We start from the raw sequence: 23,398 nt of genomic DNA, 5'->3' as shown, positions 1-23,398 counted from the left end.
GCATGGCTTTGCTTATGCTTCACCCCCAGGCAGCCTCCCCCTGCTTCCCACTCTGTAGCTCTTTCCCTGTCTGTGCCATGGCTCTGGATTGGGGTGGAGCTGGTACTGGGCTTGGTCCGGGGCCCTCGCCACCCGGTGCACCGGGTCTTGGGACTGCACCGGTGCTCCGGGGCTTGGCAGGGTGGGAACGCTCCAGAGCTGGGGGTGCTGGGACCACGCCCCCCACCCACCCAGCACTCTGGGCCTGGGGAGGCTGGGGCCACGCTGATTGGGCGGGCAGCGTGGTCCCAGCACCCCAGCTCTGGAGTGCCCATCAATCATTTTGGAGCAGGTCCCTCGGCCTGCTCTGTATTTGCCCATGGTGTGAAAACGTCAAGCGGTTTTACACCTACAGTTTCAAAAGTAGCCACTTATCTTGGGTGCCCAATTTGAGACATCTTGGGTCTGATTTTTATTGGTGCTAAACCCCTGCAGCTCCCATTGAATGTAGTTGGATTTGTGGGTACCAGGGACCCTTGAATTGAAGCAGTGGGCATTCAGCACCTCTGAAAACCATGTCCAAAGTGTTTCAAACTGAGCATTCGAAGGGTGAGTCACTCAAAATAAGTGGCTATTTTTGAAACTGTAGCCCTCAACTGTGTGCATGGCAGAATGTGTACAAGTCTAGGTTGTGTGTGTGAAACTATAGTGGGTAACGTTTTCCAATGCTATGCCATGAGGCTTTTGTACTGCAGTTCTGTGACAATGAAGGTTTGTGTGTCAAGAGCAGAGCTGGGCAGAAAATGGTAATTCTGTTTCCTGGGGGATTTTGAGATTTTGAAATCCAGGTGAAACACAATTACGGTTCTTTTCCCAGCTCCACTGGAATCCTGGCTCTGGGGCAGCCAGCTGGAGCCTGGAAGCCCTGCAACCCCAGGCTGCTCAGGAGCTATGAGCCTAGAAGTTTGGGCTCTTAGGGCTTCCATGCTCTTGGCTCCCCATCAGCCTGCCAGGGAAGCTGCCAAAAAGCCTGGAGCCTGGGCTGCCAAGGAGCTGGCTGGGGGACCTGGCAAGAAACCTGGCAGCTGTCCAGTGGAATTTTGTTGACATCAGCGTAGTCACATGAAACGTTTTCATTTTGACCAAAAAAAAGTGTCCATTTTTTTTTTCAATCCAGCTCCATCAAAAAGGCTAATGTGGAAAGTGCTGCAATGGGTCTCGTTACTTGCAAGCAATAAGACAAGCAAGTAGAGTTCTGGCAAGAACCTTACTTATAATTAAGACCCACAGGTCTTGAACTTGGGTCTGTCAGCAGCTTTTGTGTCCTGGTTGCCATCTGGTGGCTTGCTAATCACTAGTGGGCTGAGTGGCTAATGGAACCCTAGCCCCAGCAAAGGCACTGCTCATGGTGTCTTGACTGGAGGAGCGCCCAGTCCCACCTGTTGATCTGACCAGGCTTTTTAAGCTGGAGGCACAGGAAGTTGTCTGTGCAACTGGGCAAATTACTGGCTGGCTGCTACCTTGGACCCTGCCTTCTTGCCTGACTCCTGAGCCCAGCTAGCCTGACTTGTCCCTAATTCCTGCTTTCTTGATATTTGACTCAACTCCTGACTTGACTCATGCTCTGACCCTTGGGTTGACTTCTGACGCTGACTCCTGCTCCGACCACTAGGGCTGACCACCCAAGCCCTGGTTGTGACGCTTACTGCTTTCCCTGAGAAATGATACCAGAGTTAAGCAACTTTTAATTTAATTTTAATATTTTTTACACCGGATAAAAGTCTGAATAATGATACTTTTTCATTATTGGTCTCAAAGCCACGGCTGTCTGTGCTTGCTTTGACAGAACTCAGAGTATAGTGACATCCAAGATAGGCATTTCAATGTCTGAAATGCTCCTTAAATAGAACAAACAGATCAGCATGACTTAGTGATAAAATTACCTTCTGGTTTACAGGCTCTCCAGCATGCAACTGCACTATAGGGAACTCAGCACACCCCTGTGTGCATAATATAAACAAACACATTTGAGAATAGACCCAGGTGAGACATATACCCGGTATAAAAGGAGAGAGCATGGAAGAAAGGATTACTCGGGCTGCAACTGCCAAGCTAATGAAAAAAGCTTTTCTTGAAGCTCTAAAATCAAATGACTACAAAACGCTGGAAGATCTTTTGATACAAAAGCAAATAGATGTGGACACGGTGTTTGAAGTGGAAGATGAGAACCTGATTTTGGCATCATACAAACAAGGTAAAAGCAGCAGCAGCTGCTGCTGCATTTGCAAAACCTAAGCAAACTGGTCTTATTAACTTACTTTTGCAGAAGCAATTGTCCTGTTTTTCCCTTCAAAATGTTACTGCTTAAATTGATTCATGAGCTATGACCTACATAACCAGTCAAAGGTAGCTCGGCCTTATGCTTCTTAGAGTAGCCCCTGATAATCCCAAATATATTTATATGGAGATTCAAAACTAATGTGTTAATACTGCTCCCTCCTCTGTGGCCGTGTAAGTCACCAGGAGCTGAATAACTGGTGTGGTACTGCTGCAGTATGCCTCCTATTTCAGAGGCTCCTTACATCTTATCTGGTGGTTTAGGTTGGGGGAAGGCCCACTACCATCCTCAGAGCTGTAGGTTCGAGAAAGCCTGGAGAAAGGATTCCTTTGCTCTTCCCCCCCTCCCCCCAGAGAACCCTAGAGCACAGCCAGAATATGTAAATAAATTCCGTGTACACACCCAATCAATCCACATGAAAAAGCCCACCCAGAAACCTATGTTGTTTCAAGCTTCCCATTTTTAGCTTCTAGTAAAAATAGAGTATATTCCCCTTAGTTCAATCCCCAGGAAATGCCCTAGGCCTTGAATGTTATTTGATGGGAGATGTTTTCTTTTTCAAAATCATAGACTTGATGCCATAGTTTATTGTCAAATCAGAACAAGTAACCTATTGCCACCCTGGGAAAACAGTCAAAACAAACACTTCAGCCACAGAATCCTCTTCACGGGATGGAAAAAAATAAACAAACTCATAGCTAGGTGCTGACCAGTTTCCAACAAATGTATGTCTTAAAGCAATAAAGCAGGTTTTATGCTCAGCTAGCATCAAAACATTCCAATATTTACTTTCTACAAGATTTCTCATGTGAATCTAAGAAGCAATCAGCTACCTTTTTCAGGTATTAAGCACACATGGAAATAAACACCTGCAGTTCAATCTCTCAGCTAGTACACAAATAACCATTTTTTGTCCATGTTTGAAGGGCTAATAATCTCACCTTTGCTTATTTCCTGTGTATCCAATACATGGTTTTTGCTTCTCTGGTTTCAAAGAGACAATGGTGATGCACAATCAATATTTGCTTTACTTGTATGGGATCTGAAAATCTCACACAGTGATGAATGTAACACCTTAAAATATTGTCTCTTGTATTGCTCTCAGACTAAAGGCTAAAGAAAGTTTGTGTGTTCCTACAAATTTAACCCATTTTATTTAAAATGTGCAAATTGAATGAAGTATCAGAGGGGTAGCCGTGTTAGTCTGGATCTGTAAAAGCAAAAGCGCATGCTCCAAAACATCTGTTAGTCTGTAAGGTGCCACAGGACTCTTTGCTGCAAATTGAATGAAGACGGCCATAGATCTATCCCCTTTGGAGGTGTCTTTCCTCCCTCATGAGGCACATGCACCTGTCTCCCCAAATCACAATGCAATTATTCTCTTTGTTGCTTGAGGGCATTCCACTGACTCTAGGGAAAATCCTGTCTTTGTTGAACAGCCTCAATAACTAGGCTTTGATAAAGGGAGATCCAGGAGGGTAGAAAGAAACCATCATCATGAAGGCCCTGATCCTACATCATTCAACTCAATGGGAGCTTTGCTAGGAGCTTTGTAGGATCAGAATAGGATGATACTATATCCCCATGGCTGCTCTGTTTCCTCCCTTGAGGGGACTGGCTGGTGGATTCGGGTAGGACTAGTCTGCTCTGCCCGAACTCTTTCACTTTCCTGTTCCTGGACTACTCCTGGAAATATCCCGTGCCCTGGGGCACAAGCAGCCTCTATGAAGCAAAACTATAAAAATGGTATAGTGGTGTTTCATGCTTGCTCTTGTGTATTTAGCAAGAGATTCCACATCAAATTTGTACCATTTATAATTTACAAATAAGAATTTTCTAGCTACCAACTCACAGGCTCAGTTTGGTATCTGAAAAATCGAAGCAGGGCTTTTTTTGTATGCCATAGCTCATTGGCAACAAGAAAGTCTGGAATCTGAATCTAGCTGGCCAACTTTGTAGTTGATGTATGAGTCAGGCAACTTGCTCTCCTGCATCTATACAGGCTGTGCCATACTAGTAGTAATAAAAGCTTGTATTTCTCTGCAAAATAAATAGATTCATCTTGGAAGCAGATAGCCATAGTATTAGAATGCTGCATTCACAGCTACTTTTATGACTCACATTTAAATGGAAATCAAGCATTTTACAGAGTTTTTTAAAAAACTTCATTACCAAACAAAGCATATGATAGATACGTACTTGCCAATTTAATTATGAGGAGAGTGAATTAAACCCACTGGAAGAGGAAAACAACAAACATTACAACAACAAGTTACATATTACCCGTTCCTATTTTTTCTCTCTAATATAGTATATATGTCTAATGCAACTATGTTAATGTTACATTAAGGATGAACATTTAATGTCATGCGCAAAAATTAAGTTTCCAATTAACTTGATCCCAATGTACGTCCTGAATCTTTTTTGGGTATGCATTTTATGCCATAGCAGTATTAAGCCTATGGATTTATCCACTGTGCGGGGAGGAGAACGGCTGGGGTATGTGTGTTATGGGAGGGGGAAAGACAGAAATAGAAAATGTTATATATGTTCAATGCAGTTCAATCTTACCTATCACATTTCCTGAATTTTAACTGAAACTTATCTTTGTCTTAATGTACATTTTTGTACTTAGAACAGGTATTGGTTAGAGAACAGGATACAAAGTCTGTAACTTTGCTGCTCCTGCTCCAGATTATTTTCTTTTACTTGTATACAAATTATTAAAATCACCACTTTGGAGACTATGTGCAATCATCAAGAACCAGGCATGTTTTGGGTACAATATGGGGATGCCGGTGGGAACACACTAAGTTCACTACAGACTTGTGCCGTGTGGAAAAGATAAAACAGTTGTGCACATTTCTAAGTTCTGCTTTTTTAATGTGGGTGCTGTCATGTCCTGCTGAGTGCTGGCCAGTAGGTTTGGCCTAATTAGGGTGACCAGATATCAAGTGTGAAAAATTGGAATGGTGGTGTGGGGTAATAGGGGCCCATATAAAAAAAAGCCCCAAATGTCAGGACTGTCCCTATAAAATCGGGACATCTGGTCACCCTAGGCCCAATTGCCACCAGACATTGCCTCATGTAGGACTGGCAAAAATTACACATTTGATTTAGCGTCATTCTAATTTTGGTGGCTTGATGATCTGCGCGATTAGGAGAATCCACCTCAGAACAGTAGTGAGGACTGGTGATCAGGCCACTGTGTGCAAGAGCACCACCTTTTGGTCAGAGAGAAACTGGGAGAGTGAGACAGGAATCAGGAGCAGCAGCAGCCACCCTGCTCCTTCACCCTCCAAGCCCAAAAGGAAAATGTCAGCGATGGCCATGATGCTGTTTTCAAGTGTAATGGGTTCCGTAGTGTGAGCCTGTGTTTCAAAGAAAAAAATACCACTGTTGCAAAATATTGCTACGTGGTAAAATGTCGAGGGAAGAGAGGTATCAGCAAAATTGCCAGAAAGAACAGTGAACATTTTTGGAACCAAATTTCATGCAAAAATGTCATTGCCATCACACGGACCTACACACCAGCAAACACCCCGCTGTACACCTGCGAAGGGTAGCAGGTGACAGTAAGTCTGTAATACTGCTGCAGCTACATTGCAAGGAGGCAGCCGTGCAACATGCATCATGAGCCCTTCCACAGGAAGGCAGACCTCAGGCCCTGACATGAAATCCTGAGATCTCCTACCCAAGAACAACATGATGTGCTACCTGTTGAGTCAGGTGTCTAGCTAAGAGTCCTGCATTAGAACCTAGGGGTGCGATACTCAGCTCTCATTAGACATACTCATGCTAGCTCTCCTAGATGTAGTGTGGTAAAAATGGTAGTGTAGCCACAGTAGCATGGGCTAGCCAACCTGAGTACAAACCCACCAGAACCCCCGAGTAGGAACTCACCACAGCTTGCCGGTGCTGCCTCTTGCTGCTTCCCATACGACCCCAGCTACACTACTATTTTTAGCTCACTAGCTCCAGGAGAGCTAGTGCATGTCCAACATGAGCTGGGAAGCACACCGCCAACTCCTAGTGTAGACGTAGCCTGAGTGCAGCTTTTTATTCAAATGTAGCATTTGTGCAGCTTTTACCAGATCAAAGATCCTATTTCCACCCCCCGTACATTTCAGCTGGTGGCATTTCAAATGCTTTAGGCCTTTTTTATTCAACCTTTTTATTCAGGTTGCAGGAAGGGAAAACTACCCTTGGAGTACAGTTACGTGGCAATTCATCTGTTCAAAAATCAATCCAGTCAGCCTGCATGCCGGCAGTGCTTAATGAAAGTAAGGTTATTACTCCAGAGCACTTTGCATACACTAGACTGTAACTGATTAAATTACATTAAAATAAATTAAAGCTGAACTCCAACACCCTTCCACCCCCCTCCAATTAGTCTAATTTAATGGCTCATAAGGAAGATTCTTATTCAAGGCTGGTAATGCATCTTCACTTTTTACAGGATATTGGCTGCCTAGTTATAAGTTAAAATCATCTTGGGCCACTGGACTGCATATATCAGCCCTGTATGGATATCTGGAGAGCCTCATGGTACTGCTAGATCACAAAGCGGCCGTCAACTACAAGCCAAATGGGAAAGCTGCTATCCACGTGGCCTGTGATGTGGCAAACGTTGAGTGCCTCACAATCCTTTGCAACCACGGAGCTAATGTTAACTGCTTTTCACTGAGTGGCCATGCACCCTTACACTTCTGTACCACAAAGGCCTCTGTGCCTTGTGCCCAGCAGCTCATTTGGAGAGGTAAGTCAGACTATAACTCAGACAGTCAAGTACCTCTGAGGTTTAGCAGGAGTTTAATGGTCTGTATTATATTGTTAAGAAGCAAATAATCATATTTCATGCTTTTACAGCCCCCTAGTGCTTCACAAACAATGTGTATAGAGCCCCACTGAAACACAGCCAACTGGGAAGAGGGCAGCAGTCCAGCTGCCGTTTGGAGAGCAAGAAATTTCAATCCAGGGCATCAGGGCAAACCCTTCCTCATGCCGAAAGTAGACTTTAATGCCCACACAGAGTAGGCAAGGCCTCAGCTGCAAAAATAAATGCACACAGCCATAATATGTGCTGGAGTTTGTATCTTTGATAGCTAAACTGAGAGTTTTTCATTTCAGTTCACTCCCCCCAACCCCCGAAAGCCTACAGCTTTGTCCTTGTCCTGAAGTTACAGGAAGTGTGTGTGTGTGTGTGTAGAGGCAGGGGGGTAATTCCCGTTGACTTCAATGGAAGCAGGATAAGCCCTTAAAAGAACTGCAAAGGAGGAAAATAAAATCAATATTACTTACAACCCCCTTACCCCAAGCTATCTTTAAAGAACGTTATTAAGTTGCTAAGTCAAATACTCAAAAGTTAGGAAATACCAGAATTAATCTTGTTGTGCAACCCTAGTCTGGTCCCTTTGTACATATACATTATGATACAGTCTATAAGTACATGATCACAGGACCTCTGCCTCCTTAAGCACCAGATGGCTAGTACTTGTGAACAAATGAACCTTATTCAGTAGCTTGTTTTATCCTTGTTAATTGTGTGGACCCGGCTTTATTTACTGCAGACACTGGGTCTGGGTCCGGGTCCGGGTTCGGGTCCAGGCTCTGAAGACAATTATTGCTTTCTGTCATGGGGTCTCTCACCACACTGGCACCATCTGCTGGCCATTTTGGGAATTAGCTCTGGTCAGCAGGTGTGCCTTCCGGTGGGGTGGCTCTCCCATCCTCATCTCTGCCTGCAGACCCACTACAGTTCCAGTCTCACTGCCTCTCCTTCATGGCACAGCCCTCCGGCCATGTCACACTCCAGGTTCCCCTCTTCAGGGGAAGTGACATGGGGGACGACTTCTTCCACAACAGTCTAGCCGCTTCTTGCGGCAGCTCAGCAATCTATAGCCTGGCTGCTTCAGCAGCAAGTGGGGGGACCCAGGCCCACCCACTACTCTGGGCTCCAGCCCAGGGACCCTGTAAACAACAGCTTTCCACTGCCCCTTCTTTCTTTCTTCACCAGTCTGTCTCAATTCCCCAGGCCACTTCCCTGCAGCCCCAACACCTTTGGCTCCTGCACCTTCTCCCCAGGACTTCAGGCCTACAAGCCCTAGCAGCCCTGTTCACAGTGCTAGTCTCTGCAGCCCTCTAGGAAGCCAGCCCCCTCCCTAGGACTACCAGCAGCAAACTCCCTTGGTCTGGCCTGCAGCTTTCTTTTCTATGGGACAGCTGGGCCCTGATTGGTTAGCCCAGCCACTGCCCTAATTGGCTGCAGCCACTGCCCTAATTGGCTGTTTTCTTGCAGCCCTCCAGGCTGGGTTTTCACCCTATCAAGGCCAGTGCAGGCAGATGCCCCGTCACACTTTTCTTCTGGGCTTTTCTATGGCGCTCATCAGTATGGTATCTGAGCACTTCACAAACACCAATGAATTTATTTTCACATTACCTCTGTGAGATGAGCTGGTTTCATTATCTCCATTTTACAGATGGAGAATAGAGGGGCAGAGAGGCTAAGGTCAAAAATGTCCACTAATTTTGGCCAATTTTTGACTGATTTTTCAGAGTATTTAGCACTATGTTCAAACTTCAATTGCAGCTGTGATTACTCAGCATTTCTGCAAATCAGACCCTAGGGTCTCAAGTCAGGGATCTTGAAAATGAGAGACACCCAATTAGTGACAGCGTATGCAAGTGATTTGCCTTGTATCACATAGGAACCCTGTGACAGAGACAGGGATAAAATCCAGTTCTTCAAAGCAGTTTTCAACTGCCTTAACCATGAAACCATGCTTTGTCTTCCTGCAGTCCCTTGCATGCCTTCTGTCATGGCCAGGTCATGGGTGACAAGACCTAGTAGTTGGAGCCAGAATCTGCAGTCATGAGATAGGACTCCTGGTTTGGTTTACCAGGAGGTCAGAAGCAGGAGACAAACTGGAGATCAGAACCACCAGTTGGGAACCAAAATCTAGGCTGGGACAGGCTACCAGCGAGTCAGAGGCAGGAGACAAACTGAAGGTCAGCAACCATAGGTCAAGTTGGGTTGGAATGCCAGGAAATTGAGCTGGTAAGGGGTAGTATAAGAAGGGCTGCCCAGAGCGGGGGGCAAGAGGGGCAATTTGCCCCAGGCCCCAGGCCCAGCAGGGGTTCCCACGAGAGTTTTTCGGGGCCCCTGGAGCAGGGTCCTTCATTCGCTCCAGGGGCCCTGGAAAACTCTCGCGGGGCCCGGGCCCCCGGAGCTTCTTTGCTCCCGGTCTTCGCTGGCCGGGGATCCTTCCTCTCCAGGACAGAAGGACCCCCCCGCTGCCGAATTACCACCGAAGCGGGACCCGCCGCTGGAGTGCAGCTGGGTCTTCGGCGGTAATTCGGCGGTGGGGGGAGGGATCCTTCCATTCCGGGACCCGCTGCCGAAGTGCCCCGAAGACCCGCGGTGGGGGCTGCACTTCGGCGGCGGGTCCCGCTTTGGCGGTAATTCGGCTGCGGGGGGTGCCCGCCGTGGGTCTTTGGGGCACTTTGGCGGCAGGTCCCGGAATGGAAGGACCCCCCGCCTCCGAATTACCGCCGAAGCGGGGGGCCCCCCGCCGCCGAATTACCGCCGAAGTGGGGGCCCCCCCACCACCGAAGACCCCGGGCCCCCGGAATCCTCTGGGCGGCCCTGAGTATAAGCCACACAGCCCAGAGCAGGGTGAAACCTAGTTGTTCAGACAGCTTCCTGTTCCTGCTGCTGGCTAATCAGCTGCTTTGAGACTCTGCCAAATGGACCTCAGGGTGGGTATTCACACTGGGGCTGGGCTTTATGGGTCTCAGGTAAGCTATTGCTAATAGGCTGCTAGGTGGAGGATTGGCACAGAGCTCTACCCATGAACCTTGCAGGCTTGGGTTTGAGACTCCTGAATGATGATGTCTTCTGCAACAAACAAAGTAAGGGTACTGCAATTAAAACTTTCTTCATTTCCCACTTCTGATGCATCCTCTAGAGTAGGCCCATCCTGTGCACTGAATGAAGCAGGGATCCCATTCAAAAAAACAAAAAGTAATAATGCAATTAAAGTCTGTATTGTAGTGCATATGCACAGACAACCTGAATTATGCCATTGCTTAACTTTTGAGTGTTTGACTTTGCAACCGTAATAATGTTTTTAATGTAGTTTTGTGCGTGTAATTTCCTAGGTTTTTTTAAAAAGCAGCTGGAAAAACAGATATGCCATCATACTGACACCCACATGGGTCATCAGCAGGGTTGAAACCTTTAGATGCGTTACATAGAACTCTGCCACTTGAGTTAACAGAGTAACTGATAGCAGTAGTAGGTTGTTATTCTCCTTGTGGACCAGCACTAGCGGGGAATGAGACACTTTACCAGAGGGTTTCACAGATATTTGCTGACAGCAGAGAAATAGTAAGATTTCAGAGCTCTAGGGTTCCATTCCAGTCTCTGGAGGGGATTGTGCTCTACTGGGCACAGACTATTATGCCCATTCCCCAAACATGGCCCTTTCTGCCCCTTCCTCTCCAATCTATTCCTGTCCCAGTCCTGTCTCATCCCCATGCCTGGCTTCTCATCCCACTCCCATTCTCCTCACTTAGCCTCTCCCAGTCTCTACTCCTCAGGTTTCTCATCCTAGTTCCAGTCTCCTTGCCCAGTAAATCCTAGTCTCCCCCTCACCCCCCGGAATTCCCATCCCAGCCTCACCCCTCCCCACCCAGTCTGGGTAACATTATGTAGCCATTCCCAGTTGCTCCCCACCTGTCATCTCCTTGCACCCAGTCTCTCTCCACCCCACAGCCGCCAGTATCCCTCTCTAGGCTCCTCATCCAATCTCAATTCCCTCCAGTGACTCCTTGTCCCCATCTCTTTGCAGAGCCAGTCACATTTCTCTTGTCACGCTCTGCTTCCTCATCAGATTTCCCCCACCTCCTTCCTACTGCTCCACTCATTCATAACCGCAGTCTCCTTGTCCAGCCGGTCCCAGTCTGCTCTCTTCCTCCTCATCCAGTCTCAATCTCTTTCACAGCCAGGGTTTCCCTGTTCTCTCCTGTTGTCTCCCTGCCCAACGAGTCCTGATTTCTCCTGTTTCCCCCTGGCTCTCCTGGCCCAGCCAGTCCCACTCTCCCCCACTGATCCTCAGTCCCAGTCCCTTCTCCCACTACCCTCAGTCTCCCTACCTCTTCAGACACCATGTCCTAAGCAACTTCCCCCACCCTACCACCTGTTCTGGCTCTTGTCTCCTCTGCATTTGATTTAGGCAGCTTCCTCCCTGCAGTCTGGGACCCGCGGAGGGTGGGGGTGAGGGACCGTGATAGCACAGGAGAAAGACAGGCTACTTGCTCTCATTTCTGGTGCCTGGACCCAGACCCACCAAGGCTTGGAGCAGTCAGAAACTGCAATTTCAGGGAAAACCCTGCTCAGCTCCCTGCAGCCACAGTCTGGAGCATGCTCATTGCAGGCGGAGTCTTCAGGGAATTAAGCTGCACATCTCTACTGAGCATGTGCAAACTGTGATTTTTTTAAAAAAATGTACAGCTTGGCCAAAGTTGGGCCAGTTTTCACAGGGATGGCAAAAGGCCCACACTGACACAAAGGCCACCCCCCTTGCCAAATGTAAAGTCCTTGCTCCAAAGCATGGGGATGCTAAAAGAAAAGGTAATTAGAGCCATATATTTTCCCTTAGCTTTGCACTTGGAAATAGCTAAACCATTCTGGCTGAAATTTTCCAGAAAACATTGAACCTGAGACAAACACTCAGCATGGGAAGTTTCAGCCCAAATGCTTAAAGCATGGCAACTGAAAACAGGGTCTTATAATGGAAAGAGTTGGGTAATCTCAATACTAGGCAGTGCTATCAGTCCCACCTATTATCAGAATCATGGCAAATGCAATTGCTTTGGTTTCATTTGCTACATATGTCATTACTGCAGACCTTTCCTTAGTTCTCAGAGCCAGCATATGCCTTGTGGGCAAAGCAATCTATGATCCCAAATAAATTACCACACTACTTTCCTTCGGCCAGAAGATACCTATTATTTTGTTTAGTAGAAAAGAAAATTAACGCCATCAATTTTATTCTGCCTGAAGCAAATAATCCTGACAGCAGGAGTTAGATTCGCTACCATAGGAAAGCATAAAAAGTCAAATGTGCTCTTGCAAATGCAGTGTAAGATGCATGTAAATGAAAGTATGTATTCTGAAGGCTTCCTCCTCCCATTTATCACTAACATATTAATGCCTTACAATTACAGATCCTCTTTTCATCCAAAAGCACTTTACAAACTTAAATTCCTATGCAAACTAAATATCGAGACTCCACACAAAATGGAACCACCTCTGGGGCGAAACATGGCAGCTGATTAATAGGACATGGCAACACTACACAATCAGACATGCCTTCAACTAACATGCCTGTACTTAAGGCTCCCAGATGTACCCAACTCACATCTCCAGTTGTCTGTCTGATATCTCTGCCTGCATGTCCCAGCAACAACTCAAGCTCAGTGTGACTAAAACTGAGCTCTTCATCTTTCTCTGTTTCCCCCTTTTCTGTTAATGTTAGCAAACCTCCTGTCCCTCAGCCTGATGAGCCAGACCTAATTTTTCACACTGCTTTCTCCTTACCCATTCTTGATGCTGGCACAAAATCCTGCCTGTGCTAGCAAGGGTGGAAAATTTTAGAGGAATCAGCCCACTGTAGACATAGACATGTAGGGACTTCCATAGGACTGAGCATCAGGAAATCTGTGATGCCTGCACTTACCCTCTTCTGTGCTCCTGATTCCCCTCCAGGGTCGGTGCAACCATTTAGGCGACCTAGGCAGTCGCCTAGAGCGCTAGGATTTGGGGGGTGCCATTTTCTTCAGCAGCGACCGCGGCAGCCGGATCTTCGGCCGCCCCGGTCGCCGCTGGCATTTAGGCGGAGGGAGCTTGGGCAGGAGAGCACAGGGAGGGCTGCCTGCAGCAAGTAAGGGGGGGAAGCGTCACGCAGAGGAACCCCCCCGCCCCAGCTCACCCCTGCCCCGCCTCCTCCCCGAGCACGCCGTGGCTGCTTCACTTCTCCTGCCTCCCAGGCTTGCAGCACCAATCAGCTTAGGCACTGCGAGCCTGGGAGGCAGGAGAAGTGAAGCAGCGATGGCGTGCTCGGGGTGGAGGCGGAGCAGGGGTGAGCTGGGGTGGGGGGGTGCCTCAGGGCGGAGGGTGGGGGGTGGGGAGCTGCCGCAAGGGGGCGCCTAGGGCGGAGGGGGGAGCTGCCACGGGGGTGGGGGGACACAACTCAGAGCAGGGGCACGGGGGGGAGGGCGCAAGGTGGAAGTTTCGCCTAGGGCGTGAAACATCCTTGCACCGGCCCTGTTCCCCTCCATTCTAGGAAGTGGAATCTCTCAACTTGTTTTATAAACAGTGTTTAATTTTGCTTCTGCAATGGCTTGCAATTACTTGGGGCAGACTGTCTGTAGCTAGGATGGAGTGAGATGGTCAGAGACTCAGCCACAGTAACCAGGAAGTAAAAAGACACCCCCAGTTATTTTGGCAGAAACAACACAAATAGCAAGACAGACTTTATGCTCCTTTTCCTTTGGCCATCATTCGGAAGCTGCTGACACTGATTGCCCAGTAGATGGTGCTGTTGTTTCAGCAGGAATATTAATTTAGCACCGAATGCTGCAGTTATACCAATCCTCTTACCAGCTTGAAAAAAAGGGCCTGATCCTCAGCTGCTGCCTTAAATGGAGCTACACTGATTTACACCACCTGAGGGTCTGGCTGAAAATGCTTTTCCTCCTGGACTCCCTATTCATGAGATGCATGCAGCAATCACTCTCAGGTGTGTTGATTTGTGAGGGGCTTTCTACTGGCATTAGAAGTCAAAAGTATCCCCTTTTCTTCACTGCCTAATTTATAGTAGAAAGAATTTCAGACACAGATTTGGACCTGAAACAGAATGAACCCAAAAGATAGAGACAAGCCCAAGCTGGGAAGCTTGCATCTGGATCCAAATGTGGATTTTTTTAAAGCTCATGAACTTTTAGCTCTACAGTGGAGGCACAGGAAACTCAGAGACCATTGCTATGGACCATCTCCACATGGAACACGTATCCTTCCAAACAGCTTCCCAGTCTCTTTGAAAGGTTGGCTCCAAAGTTGGCCACTGACTGTGCCCCCTCTTCTGTACCTGCCCTATATTCTGCTCCAGGGGAGGGTGTGATTTACTGAAGACTTTGCTGGTGGTAATTTCCAACAGATTTTTGGAAATTTGCATGGCCCTGAATCTGCTCCCAAGTAGACCTAGTCGGGAACTTTTCAACACAATCAAAACTTTTTGTGGGAAGGTACCAGTTTCAACTAAACTTTTGTTGGGAAAGTTTCTTAGATCCAGGATGGAATTCCTGGGAAGAGGGAGGAGCAAGAGACCCCAGAATAGCAAATAGCCTGATGGTTTGGGAATTCCTGTGGGATGTAGAAAACCACATTCAAACCCCTGCTTTGCCTGATTCAGACCAGGGACTTGAATCTGCATCTCACACAGCCTGGTTGACTGCCTGGATTATTGGCTATTCTGGGGCAGGTGTCTCCCAATCTCTCCTATTGGAGCTGTTCTACTTTGTATAAATAATTAAATATTCATTGGGCAGAAAGCCAAAGAATGACGATAGCCCAGTGGTTGGGGTGCTCATCTGGGATGTTTAAGTCACTGTTCTGCCTCATTCTCCTATCACCAAGGTGAGTGCCCTAACCATCAGTTATTGGTAAGGCTGGGAGTTTGTCATGGAGGTCACGGAAAGTCACGGATTCCATGACTTTCCATGACCTCCATGACTTTTGCAGTGGTCAGTGTGCCTGGCTCAGGGGCAGCCCAGGCAACCCTTGTGCCAGTCGCACTGGCCGCTGCTGAGACAGTCTCGGGCCCCACTCCCAGCAGCAGTGGAGTTTGGGTGTGGGAGGGGGCAGAGGGTTGGAGGAGGAAGCAGGGGATTAGGGCACAGGACAGGGCTTACCTGGGGGGCTCCCCAGAAGTGGCGACATCCCCCCAGCTCTGCAGCCAGGAGATTATATTAGTCTATTCCAGTCTTATGGTGGGAATCTCATTTAGTCTTACAATTTCTTTTTTTTACCGTACTAGTAGTGTCCAGTCTTTGAAGAAATGCTGTATTGTTGTTAGTTATGCTTTGAAATTTCTTTTTGCGGGAGCTGTGGCAAGCAGTAAGGCAGTTTGCTCTGTGCCTTACATGCTCTAACTAGAGTCAATTCTTGGAGACAGAGTTGCTCTCTAAGAACTGGGCAATGATTCTTATGCTGAGGTTCCTGAAAGTGGGGATTGCCTGCATGCTGTCTGTGACCACCTCTGTTCAAGAACTTATGTATATAGTGTAAAAGGAACACGTTGAACTAAGAATATACCCAGACTCTCATTTCTCTTCCAATGGGAAGCCAATCTGCAGGGCCTCTGCAACTTGACTGAGAGGTTACACAATTCTGATCTATTCATATTCTGATCCTCTGCCAGTTAACATGGTATTTGAGCAGAAGAGCCACTGCTCTCTTGACACATTTTTCTCCTTTCTGCAGCATGATGTGGAGGAGAGCATGTGGCCCTCTGGGAGGAACTTCTGAGCTAGACAGGCAAGCAAGTGATATGTGTGCTATAAATACTTAGAGAGACAGCCCAGATGAGATGTATGCATCTCTAGAAAGAAAGAGATTTTTGCGTTTGCTTTTTTGTGATGATGGGTGACCTTATGAAAACCTAGATAGAGATGTTTGCACAGAGAGAAGAGACTAAGAGGTGGGGAAAGAGGATATCATAAGTGGAGCTTTGATTACAGAACAGAGCCATCATGTACAGTATCTTTGTGAAACTGGCTTAGAAAAACAATGTGTATTTGCGCAATTGTCTCCCTTGATTCTTCTTCTTAACAGGAGCAAATGTGAACATCACAACAAACAATCAGGATGAAGAGACTCCCCTGCACACAGCTGCACGTTTTGGCATCCCTGAACTGGTGGCATTTTACATGGACCAAGGAGCAAATGTTGATGCTGTCAATGCCCACATGGAAACTCCACTGGCCAGTGCAGCTTACTGGGCCCTTCGCTTTAAAGAGCAGGTGTACAGCCTGGAACACCACCTAATCTGTAGGATGCTGCTAGACTATAAAGCTGAAGTTAATTCTCGTGATGAAGATTTCAAATCACCCCTCCACAAGGCTGCCTGGAACTGTGACCATGTGCTGATGCACGTACTGCTTGAGGCTGGGGCTGAAGCAAACCTGATGGACATCAATGGCTGTGCCCCCATACAATATGTTCTGAAAGTGACATCTGTGCGGCCAGCTGCCCAGCCTGAAATTTGCTACCAACTTTTACTGAATCATGGAGCAGCTAGAATATATCCTCCACAGTTCCACAAGGTGAAGGATGTATATGGTGCAATGGTGCTACTCTAGAGTAAAGTTAGAGTGAAGAGATGATATTTGGATCTGGATTAGCTTTCTGGGACAGGTTCAAAGTTCAGATTTTAGTTCAAATAAGGTTAGGGTTTGAATCAGGATTTGATGTGACCTGTTCTTGAGAGAACTTTGGCCCAAAATGACAAAAATCTTGCAAGATCAGCTGTTCTCATGAGATTTGCACCTTCTCATTGTTCCAAGAGAGCAGCTACTGATGCCATAAATAGCCCCCTTTTGGTTTTGGAGCCAACCAGAAACCAAAACTGTAAGTGTTGGTTCAAATGTAAGGTTTCGGATCTTCCCTTATTTCAGATATACTGATATGCCTTAGTCAAACCCAAATTACTGGGCTCAATATAGGGGGAACCAGGTGACATTTAATGGTTTATGATATGTAAAGGAGGCTAGACAAAGTGATCTACCACTCCCTTCTGGCCTTGAAATCCATGAATTTATGATGAATCATTTACCCCTGAAATCTGAAGGCATCACATTTGAGTTGTTGTTCTCTACTAACATGCAGTATAAATGGGTAAAATCAAAGAAGAGGGTTGACTAGAGAGTAGTGGGGAGGAAGATCAAAATATTTGCAAGATATTCCTCAAAGAATTTCTTGAGGTCGGCAAAGTCCAGGGCACTCATCAACATGGGATATATATATATATATGCCCTGGACTTTGCCGACCTCAAGAAATTCTTTGAGGAATATCTTGCAAATATTTTGATCTTCCTCCCCACTACTCTCTAGTCAACCCTCTTCTTTGACTTTACCCATTTATACTGCATGTTAGTAGAGAACAACAACTCAAATGTGATGCCTTCAAATTTCAGGGGTAAATGATTCATCATAAATTCATGGATTTCAAGGCCAGAAGGGAGTGGTAGATCACTTATTATATATATATAATTACTCCAGGCAAGGAGAGGGCTTTCTGTACTGAGTAGGGAAACACAATATGAACCTGTCTATGCTAGCACCTAAAGTGTTTTCACCACTGTTTGAGGAAGTCAAGACCAGCTTGTTTTCATCGTATAGACTGGGCCTTCCCTTGAGAGAGTATTGTGTAGAGGACTGGGAGTCAGGCCTCCTGTGTTTTATTTTTGTCTCTGCCACTGACCTGCTGTGTGAGGTGTGTCAAGTCTCTATGCCATCATTTAACCACCTGTAAAATATGTAATACTTTAGCTCATAAGGGTGCTCGGAGGCATACATTATTAATGCCTACACAAGGCTATGCGGAAAGGTAAGCATCCAATAAATGCAAAGTGGCATTGCATGAATGTGAGCAAGGGCAGGATTTGGTCCACTCTCAATTAACAAGCCATATTAGAGTCAGAACTGTGTCCAGGGCTCTTGCATGATTTAAAAGCTTGACTACCTATTTATAACAGTGTTATTTTTCTTCCTTCCTTTTACAGTGTTAGTCAGGGCAGGACTTTTGTTCATATTCAAGGACCTGTTCTCTGCTCAGGCATGCATGAAACTCCTGTGATTAACATTCATCAGAGTTATGCCCTATGTTGGATAAGGGGAGTGGGGAAATTGTTAGTACATTTTGTGACTGACAGCCTTCAGAAACCAGGGAGAAGATTGCTTCCATTCATGAAGGTACACTCTAACCTGGATGTGGCCTAATGGATTAGGCAGTGGGGTAGGAACTGTGAGAACTCTTTTCTATTCCTTACTGTGGCACTGATCTACTGTGTGACTGGGGGCAAGTAATTCATCTCTTTTTCCTCTCCCACCTTCAGTCTGCCCTGTCTATTTAGAGTGTAAATGGCCATCTCTTACTATGTCTTTGAACAGTGCCCAGCACAGCAGGGCCCAGATCTCAACTGCAGCCGGTAGGTGCTACTGAAATTTAAAGAATCATAATGTCTGCTTCCCTCCTGCAGGTGTTGCAGGCCTGTCATTCCCACCCTAAAGCCATTGAGGTTGTCATTAACTCATACGAACACATCAAGTCAACATCAAGGTGGAGAGGAGCTATACCCGATGACGTCTTTGAGGTAAGCTTTTAATGAGCTTCCACTTGTGTTTGCAATGTTTGCCTCCCTAACATTTCCACCCAGTCACAGAAAAGTGATTGTAATTACAGATAATGCTTTGGAAAGCCTAATCCAAGAGGACAGGACGAGTATTTTATAAAACGGCTTGCACACAGAAACAGGAAACAGAGAATGCAGTGCTGATTCTAAGCAGTAGCACTGAGAATTTCAGAGCTATGTGGAATATTTAGGTTTACATTGCAACTGTAAGTGACAGTTCATTTTTGAACAGGGTATCGGAGGGAGTGCACAGCAGGAAAAATAGATACTTGACATTTTTCATGTGGAAAGTTTTCTCACAGAAAAATACTGTATGGTCAACAATGATTTTTTTTCTTTGTCAGAAAATATATGTTCTGAGCCAAAAAAAATTGATTTTCCATCAAGAAATATAAAAACCCCATTTTCATTTCAAACCAGCATTTTAAAATGAAACGACAAGTTTTGTTTCATTTGGACATAAAAAGTCACCATGTTTCTGATTTTCAGTTTAAAATAAGTAAACAAAACGATTTGTCGCATCAGCATGTCTCTCTGAAATGACAGATTTTCAGTTTTGACATTTCTGAGTCAGAACTTTTCAGAAGTTTTCATTCTGTTAATTTCTTTTTTTTTTATATTTGAACTTCCTGTTTGGATTTGGACCAGAAACTAATTTCAAAATGTCAAAATTTCCTGTTGGATTGAAATTCCATTTTCGGAACTTTTCTAAGTAACAGTCCCTAGAGGAACTCTGGCTGAGCCAGGCACAGTTTCTCTAGGGCATTGGAGCGCCATTATCCTTTAAGTCAGTCTAGCATGTGTTGATTGTGCCCCAGTTCATCTCTGCTGGCTAGGATGGAGGGAAGCGGACAGCTGTGGCTCCTTCCACTTTGGAAAGCTTAGTGCCATTGCTGCTGCTAGGTTCATGCAGTCTTTGCTGTCAAGGAGAGCAAGGATTGTGACTGTGGCTGACCCGTCTGCTGGGCCCTCGGTGAGTAGATTTATAACATCAGTGGATAGTATAAAAATGCCATGTTGCGTGTATGTGACACTGCATGTTTTTGAGCCTTGTTATGGTATTTCTGGCAATTTGGTCATAGCTCCAGAAGGAAATTCATGACATGTATATGCATCCATGAATAAGGCTGCTGGATGAAAACAGAAGGGGCCTGGGCTGGGGGTAATTTAGGTGAAAAAAATCAGCATAGACATACCCTGAGTCTCCTCTGAAATCAGGAATAACTCCACTGAAGTTAGTGGAGGAACATCAAAGCTGGTAAAAATGGGATGAACATTGTAATAGAATGAGCAACTATATTATACTATTTTGCCACTAGGTGGCACTGTGTGTAAAATACTTTATTTAAAGGTAATCCTAGCCATGCCTGGCAGTACATTACAGGATCTTATGATGAACATATCTGGTGTGGATAAGCAAGCTCTTTAGCCAGTCCATATCTAGTACAGAAGTACATGACATGGTGTTAGCTGTGGGATTAAGAACAGAAACAAAAGGAAAACAGCAACAAAGCTTGCAGACAGAGGGAACAAAGGTTGCAGGATCTCATCAACATGCCACTCTTCAATGGCCTGGAGAACTTCAGCTTTGACAAACTTTCAGAATAGACAGACTGGAAGCAGTATTTTGCAAGATTTCACATTGCTACCAAACTCCACAAGGAAACTAATGATATACAGGTATCTTCTTTAATTTATGCTGGGGGGAAGCAAACAGAGCATATCTTTAAATCCTTTTACTTTATTGATGACAGTCACAAAGATGACTATGACAGGGTTCTGGCTATGTTTGATTCATACTTTATATTTCAGAGAACTATGAAAGAGCACATTTTCACCAAAAAACTCAAGGACCAGGGGAAAATGGTGTATGTTTTATTGCAGCTCTGCATGCATTGGTTGAAAACTGATTTTGGGAAAGCAAAACATGAAAATACCAGAGACAGTCTTTCACAGATGGTACAATGAAGAGAGATCTAACTCTAGCCACAGCTATTCAAATAGCAAAGCAGCCTGAACTGGTAAGGCAGCAAGAACATGGGTAACTTGCTAAACTTGACAAATAAGACACTAAGTTGGAAGCTGTGAACAGATGTAGCAGGAGTGCTAAAAGTCGTTACCATAAGACCCCTGATGAAAAGAGAGAGAATTCTCAGGCTAAGAGGGACAAATTCCAGCCTATATGCACAAGGTGTGAAAAAAGTCATATCCTAAGAGATATGTCCAGCCAGAGACAGATGATGTATTAAATGCAAGAAGTATGGACATTTTGCAGCTGTTTGCCACACCAAAGCAGTCAGGGAGTTGACTCATATTACAGACAATCAAGAGCCATTGTTTCTGGGATTTATCACGTGTGAAGACATAGAGCCTTCCAGGAAAGAGAAATTGAGTATTCATGGCAAGATTGTTGATTTTAAAATTGACTCAGGAGTTGACATCACAGTTAGCTCAGAAGGGATTTACAATCACCTTCAACCCCTCCAAGGGCTTAAGTCACCTGACACAGCTTTCACTAGCCCTGAGGTATTGTGAATTGCATGGGCCAGTTCACTACAGAAACAACTTACAAAGACAGAAGCTATGCATTCAGAGTGCATGTGTTCAAAAGATCGAAGACCAACAACTTTCCCAGCTACAGCATGGCAGCCATGATGGGCCCAGTGAGAAAGGTGGAAGATTTGGATGGAAGATTTGATGATCTTGAACTTTTGAAAGGAGACCCAGCACAAATCCACTTAAGAGGCAATCTGAAGTATACAGTGTACAAACACCTCTACCAGAGAGCCCTTGAAAGAGACTAGTTACAGATTCATGCAAATTCAGAGGACATAATTACCTGTTCATTGGGAATTGTTTTCCCAGCTATATAGAAATTTTGTACCTGAAAGACATAATATGTCACAGTGTTATTGAGAAACGGAAGTGCATGGTTGCTCACATCCGTATTCCAGAATAACTAGTGATGGGTGATGGACCACAATTCACTGCAGCAGCATTTAAGACATTCCAAATGAAATATGATTTTGATCATATTATTAGAAGCCCACATTACCCGCGAATGAATGGAGGGGCTGTGAGAGCTGTCCAGGCACCCAGGAAAATCCTACAGTAGGAAGGTCCAGTCCTTGCTCTTCTGAGCATGGGTGTAGTTTGACTTCTATATTTGGGGGATGGGGGGCAGGGCCTGGCAGAGCTGGGGCCAGCTCCACATGGCAGGGTCCAGAAAGGGAGCGCCACCTCCACCCCCTGACTCCTCTTAGCAGGCCACCCAGCCTGTCTGGGTTGGGCGGGGGGCACAACCAAAAATTCTAACTCAAAAGGGGAGTTGGGGGGGTCAGCTCAAAAAATTTGAAAACCACTGAAAGTAGGGTGCATGCAGGGGGTAGCGAGAGGCTGTGTTCAGTGAGGGGTGCAGGGAGGGGTGCAAGGAGTGGGCTAACTAGGGGCTGTGTGCCAGGAGGGCCCCCTTATGGTTGCTGTTCCTTGAGGGCTCTGTCAACCCCAGAGCCTGGTTCTGCCCCGCCTCTGGGCAGATCTTACCCACTGCATGGGCAGTCAAAGGGGGCTGGGAGTTTAGTAGTAGTCACAGCCCCGGACACCAGCAGTAGGAGATGGGGGCGCGCCACGGCCGCCTGCTCCATGGCACCAGCCAGAGAAGCAGCCGCCCTGCACTGCCCAGCTCTGGTTTCCTGCCTCTGACCTGACCATGGTGTGGGGTGTCAGGGAGGGGAAGCAGAAGAGGGGTGTGTGTGTGTGTGTGTGTGTGTGGCTGCCCCTGGGCCTGCCCCACTGTGGTTAAGGCACTGCAGTTTGGGGAGACAATGCCCCCACCATGCCTCCCCCAAATGCCGCTCATGCTTCGAGTTACAAATCAACACCAATAGTGGCTACTGGATATAGTCCAGCACAATTCCTGATGGGAAGACAACTCAGAATTACTGGTCCTATTTTGGAAAAGAACCTAGATCCATAGTGGCCAGAAAGAGAGTAGCCAAATTGGATAAAAAGGTTAAGTGATGTCAAGTATCAGAGGGGTAGCCATGTTAGTCTGGATCTGTAAAAGCAGCAAAGAGTCCTGTGGCACCTTATAGACTAACAGATGTATTGGAGCATGAGCTTGCTTGGGTGAATACCCACTTCGTCGGATGCATGTAGACTAAGTGGGTATTCACCCACGAAAGCTCATGCTGCAATACGTCTGTTAGTCTATAAGGTGCCACAGGACTCTTTGCTGCTTTTACCAGGTTAAGTGAGTTTATGAACACTTTCACAACCGACGTCACTCAGTTAGAGAACTGCCAGGTCTAGAACATGGTGACTGTGTTTATGTCAAATTGGATGGAGAAAAAGGATGAACAACTCCAGGTGCTGTAAAGAGAAAGAATTCAGCACCCACATCAAATGCGATCAAGTCTAGTGGTGAAGAGTTCAACAGCAGTCATTGACATCTATAATTTGTTCCTCAGAAAGAACAATCAACAGAGCAAACTCTATAGGGGCAGATACAGAACAAGAGGAAGACTCAAGACAGTCGTTACAACTAATGGACAGCCAGATGACCAAGCTGTTACATGTTTGGGTCATGTAATTAGAAAACCAGCA

General features: G+C 46.1%; 1 protein-coding gene across 4 annotated transcripts in view; it reads left to right on the top strand.

Annotated features, from left to right (window-relative positions):
* ASB4 (ankyrin repeat and SOCS box containing 4) overlaps window positions 1-23,398 on the top strand; it is a 47,604-nt gene that overhangs the window by 5,970 nt on the left and 18,236 nt on the right. For all 4 annotated transcript variants that reach the window (XM_045006903.1, XR_006577187.1, XR_006577185.1 and 1 more), the window contains 4 exons: window positions 1,937-2,233; window positions 6,777-7,076; window positions 16,215-16,705; window positions 18,641-18,754. In XM_045006903.1, the coding sequence (XP_044862838.1) occupies window positions 2,056-2,233; window positions 6,777-7,076; window positions 16,215-16,705; window positions 18,641-18,754 (1,083 nt within the window). In that variant the 5' untranslated portion in view covers window positions 1,937-2,055. The remainder of the gene's footprint in view (window positions 1-1,936; window positions 2,234-6,776; window positions 7,077-16,214; window positions 16,706-18,640; window positions 18,755-23,398) is intronic.

The sequence above is a fragment of the Mauremys mutica genome, chromosome 2 (assembly GCF_020497125.1).
Source record: "Mauremys mutica isolate MM-2020 ecotype Southern chromosome 2, ASM2049712v1, whole genome shotgun sequence".
NCBI lineage: Eukaryota > Metazoa > Chordata > Testudines > Geoemydidae > Mauremys > Mauremys mutica.
The sequence above is the reverse complement of the archived record's forward strand: the minus strand, read 5'-3'. Positions and strand labels throughout refer to the sequence as shown.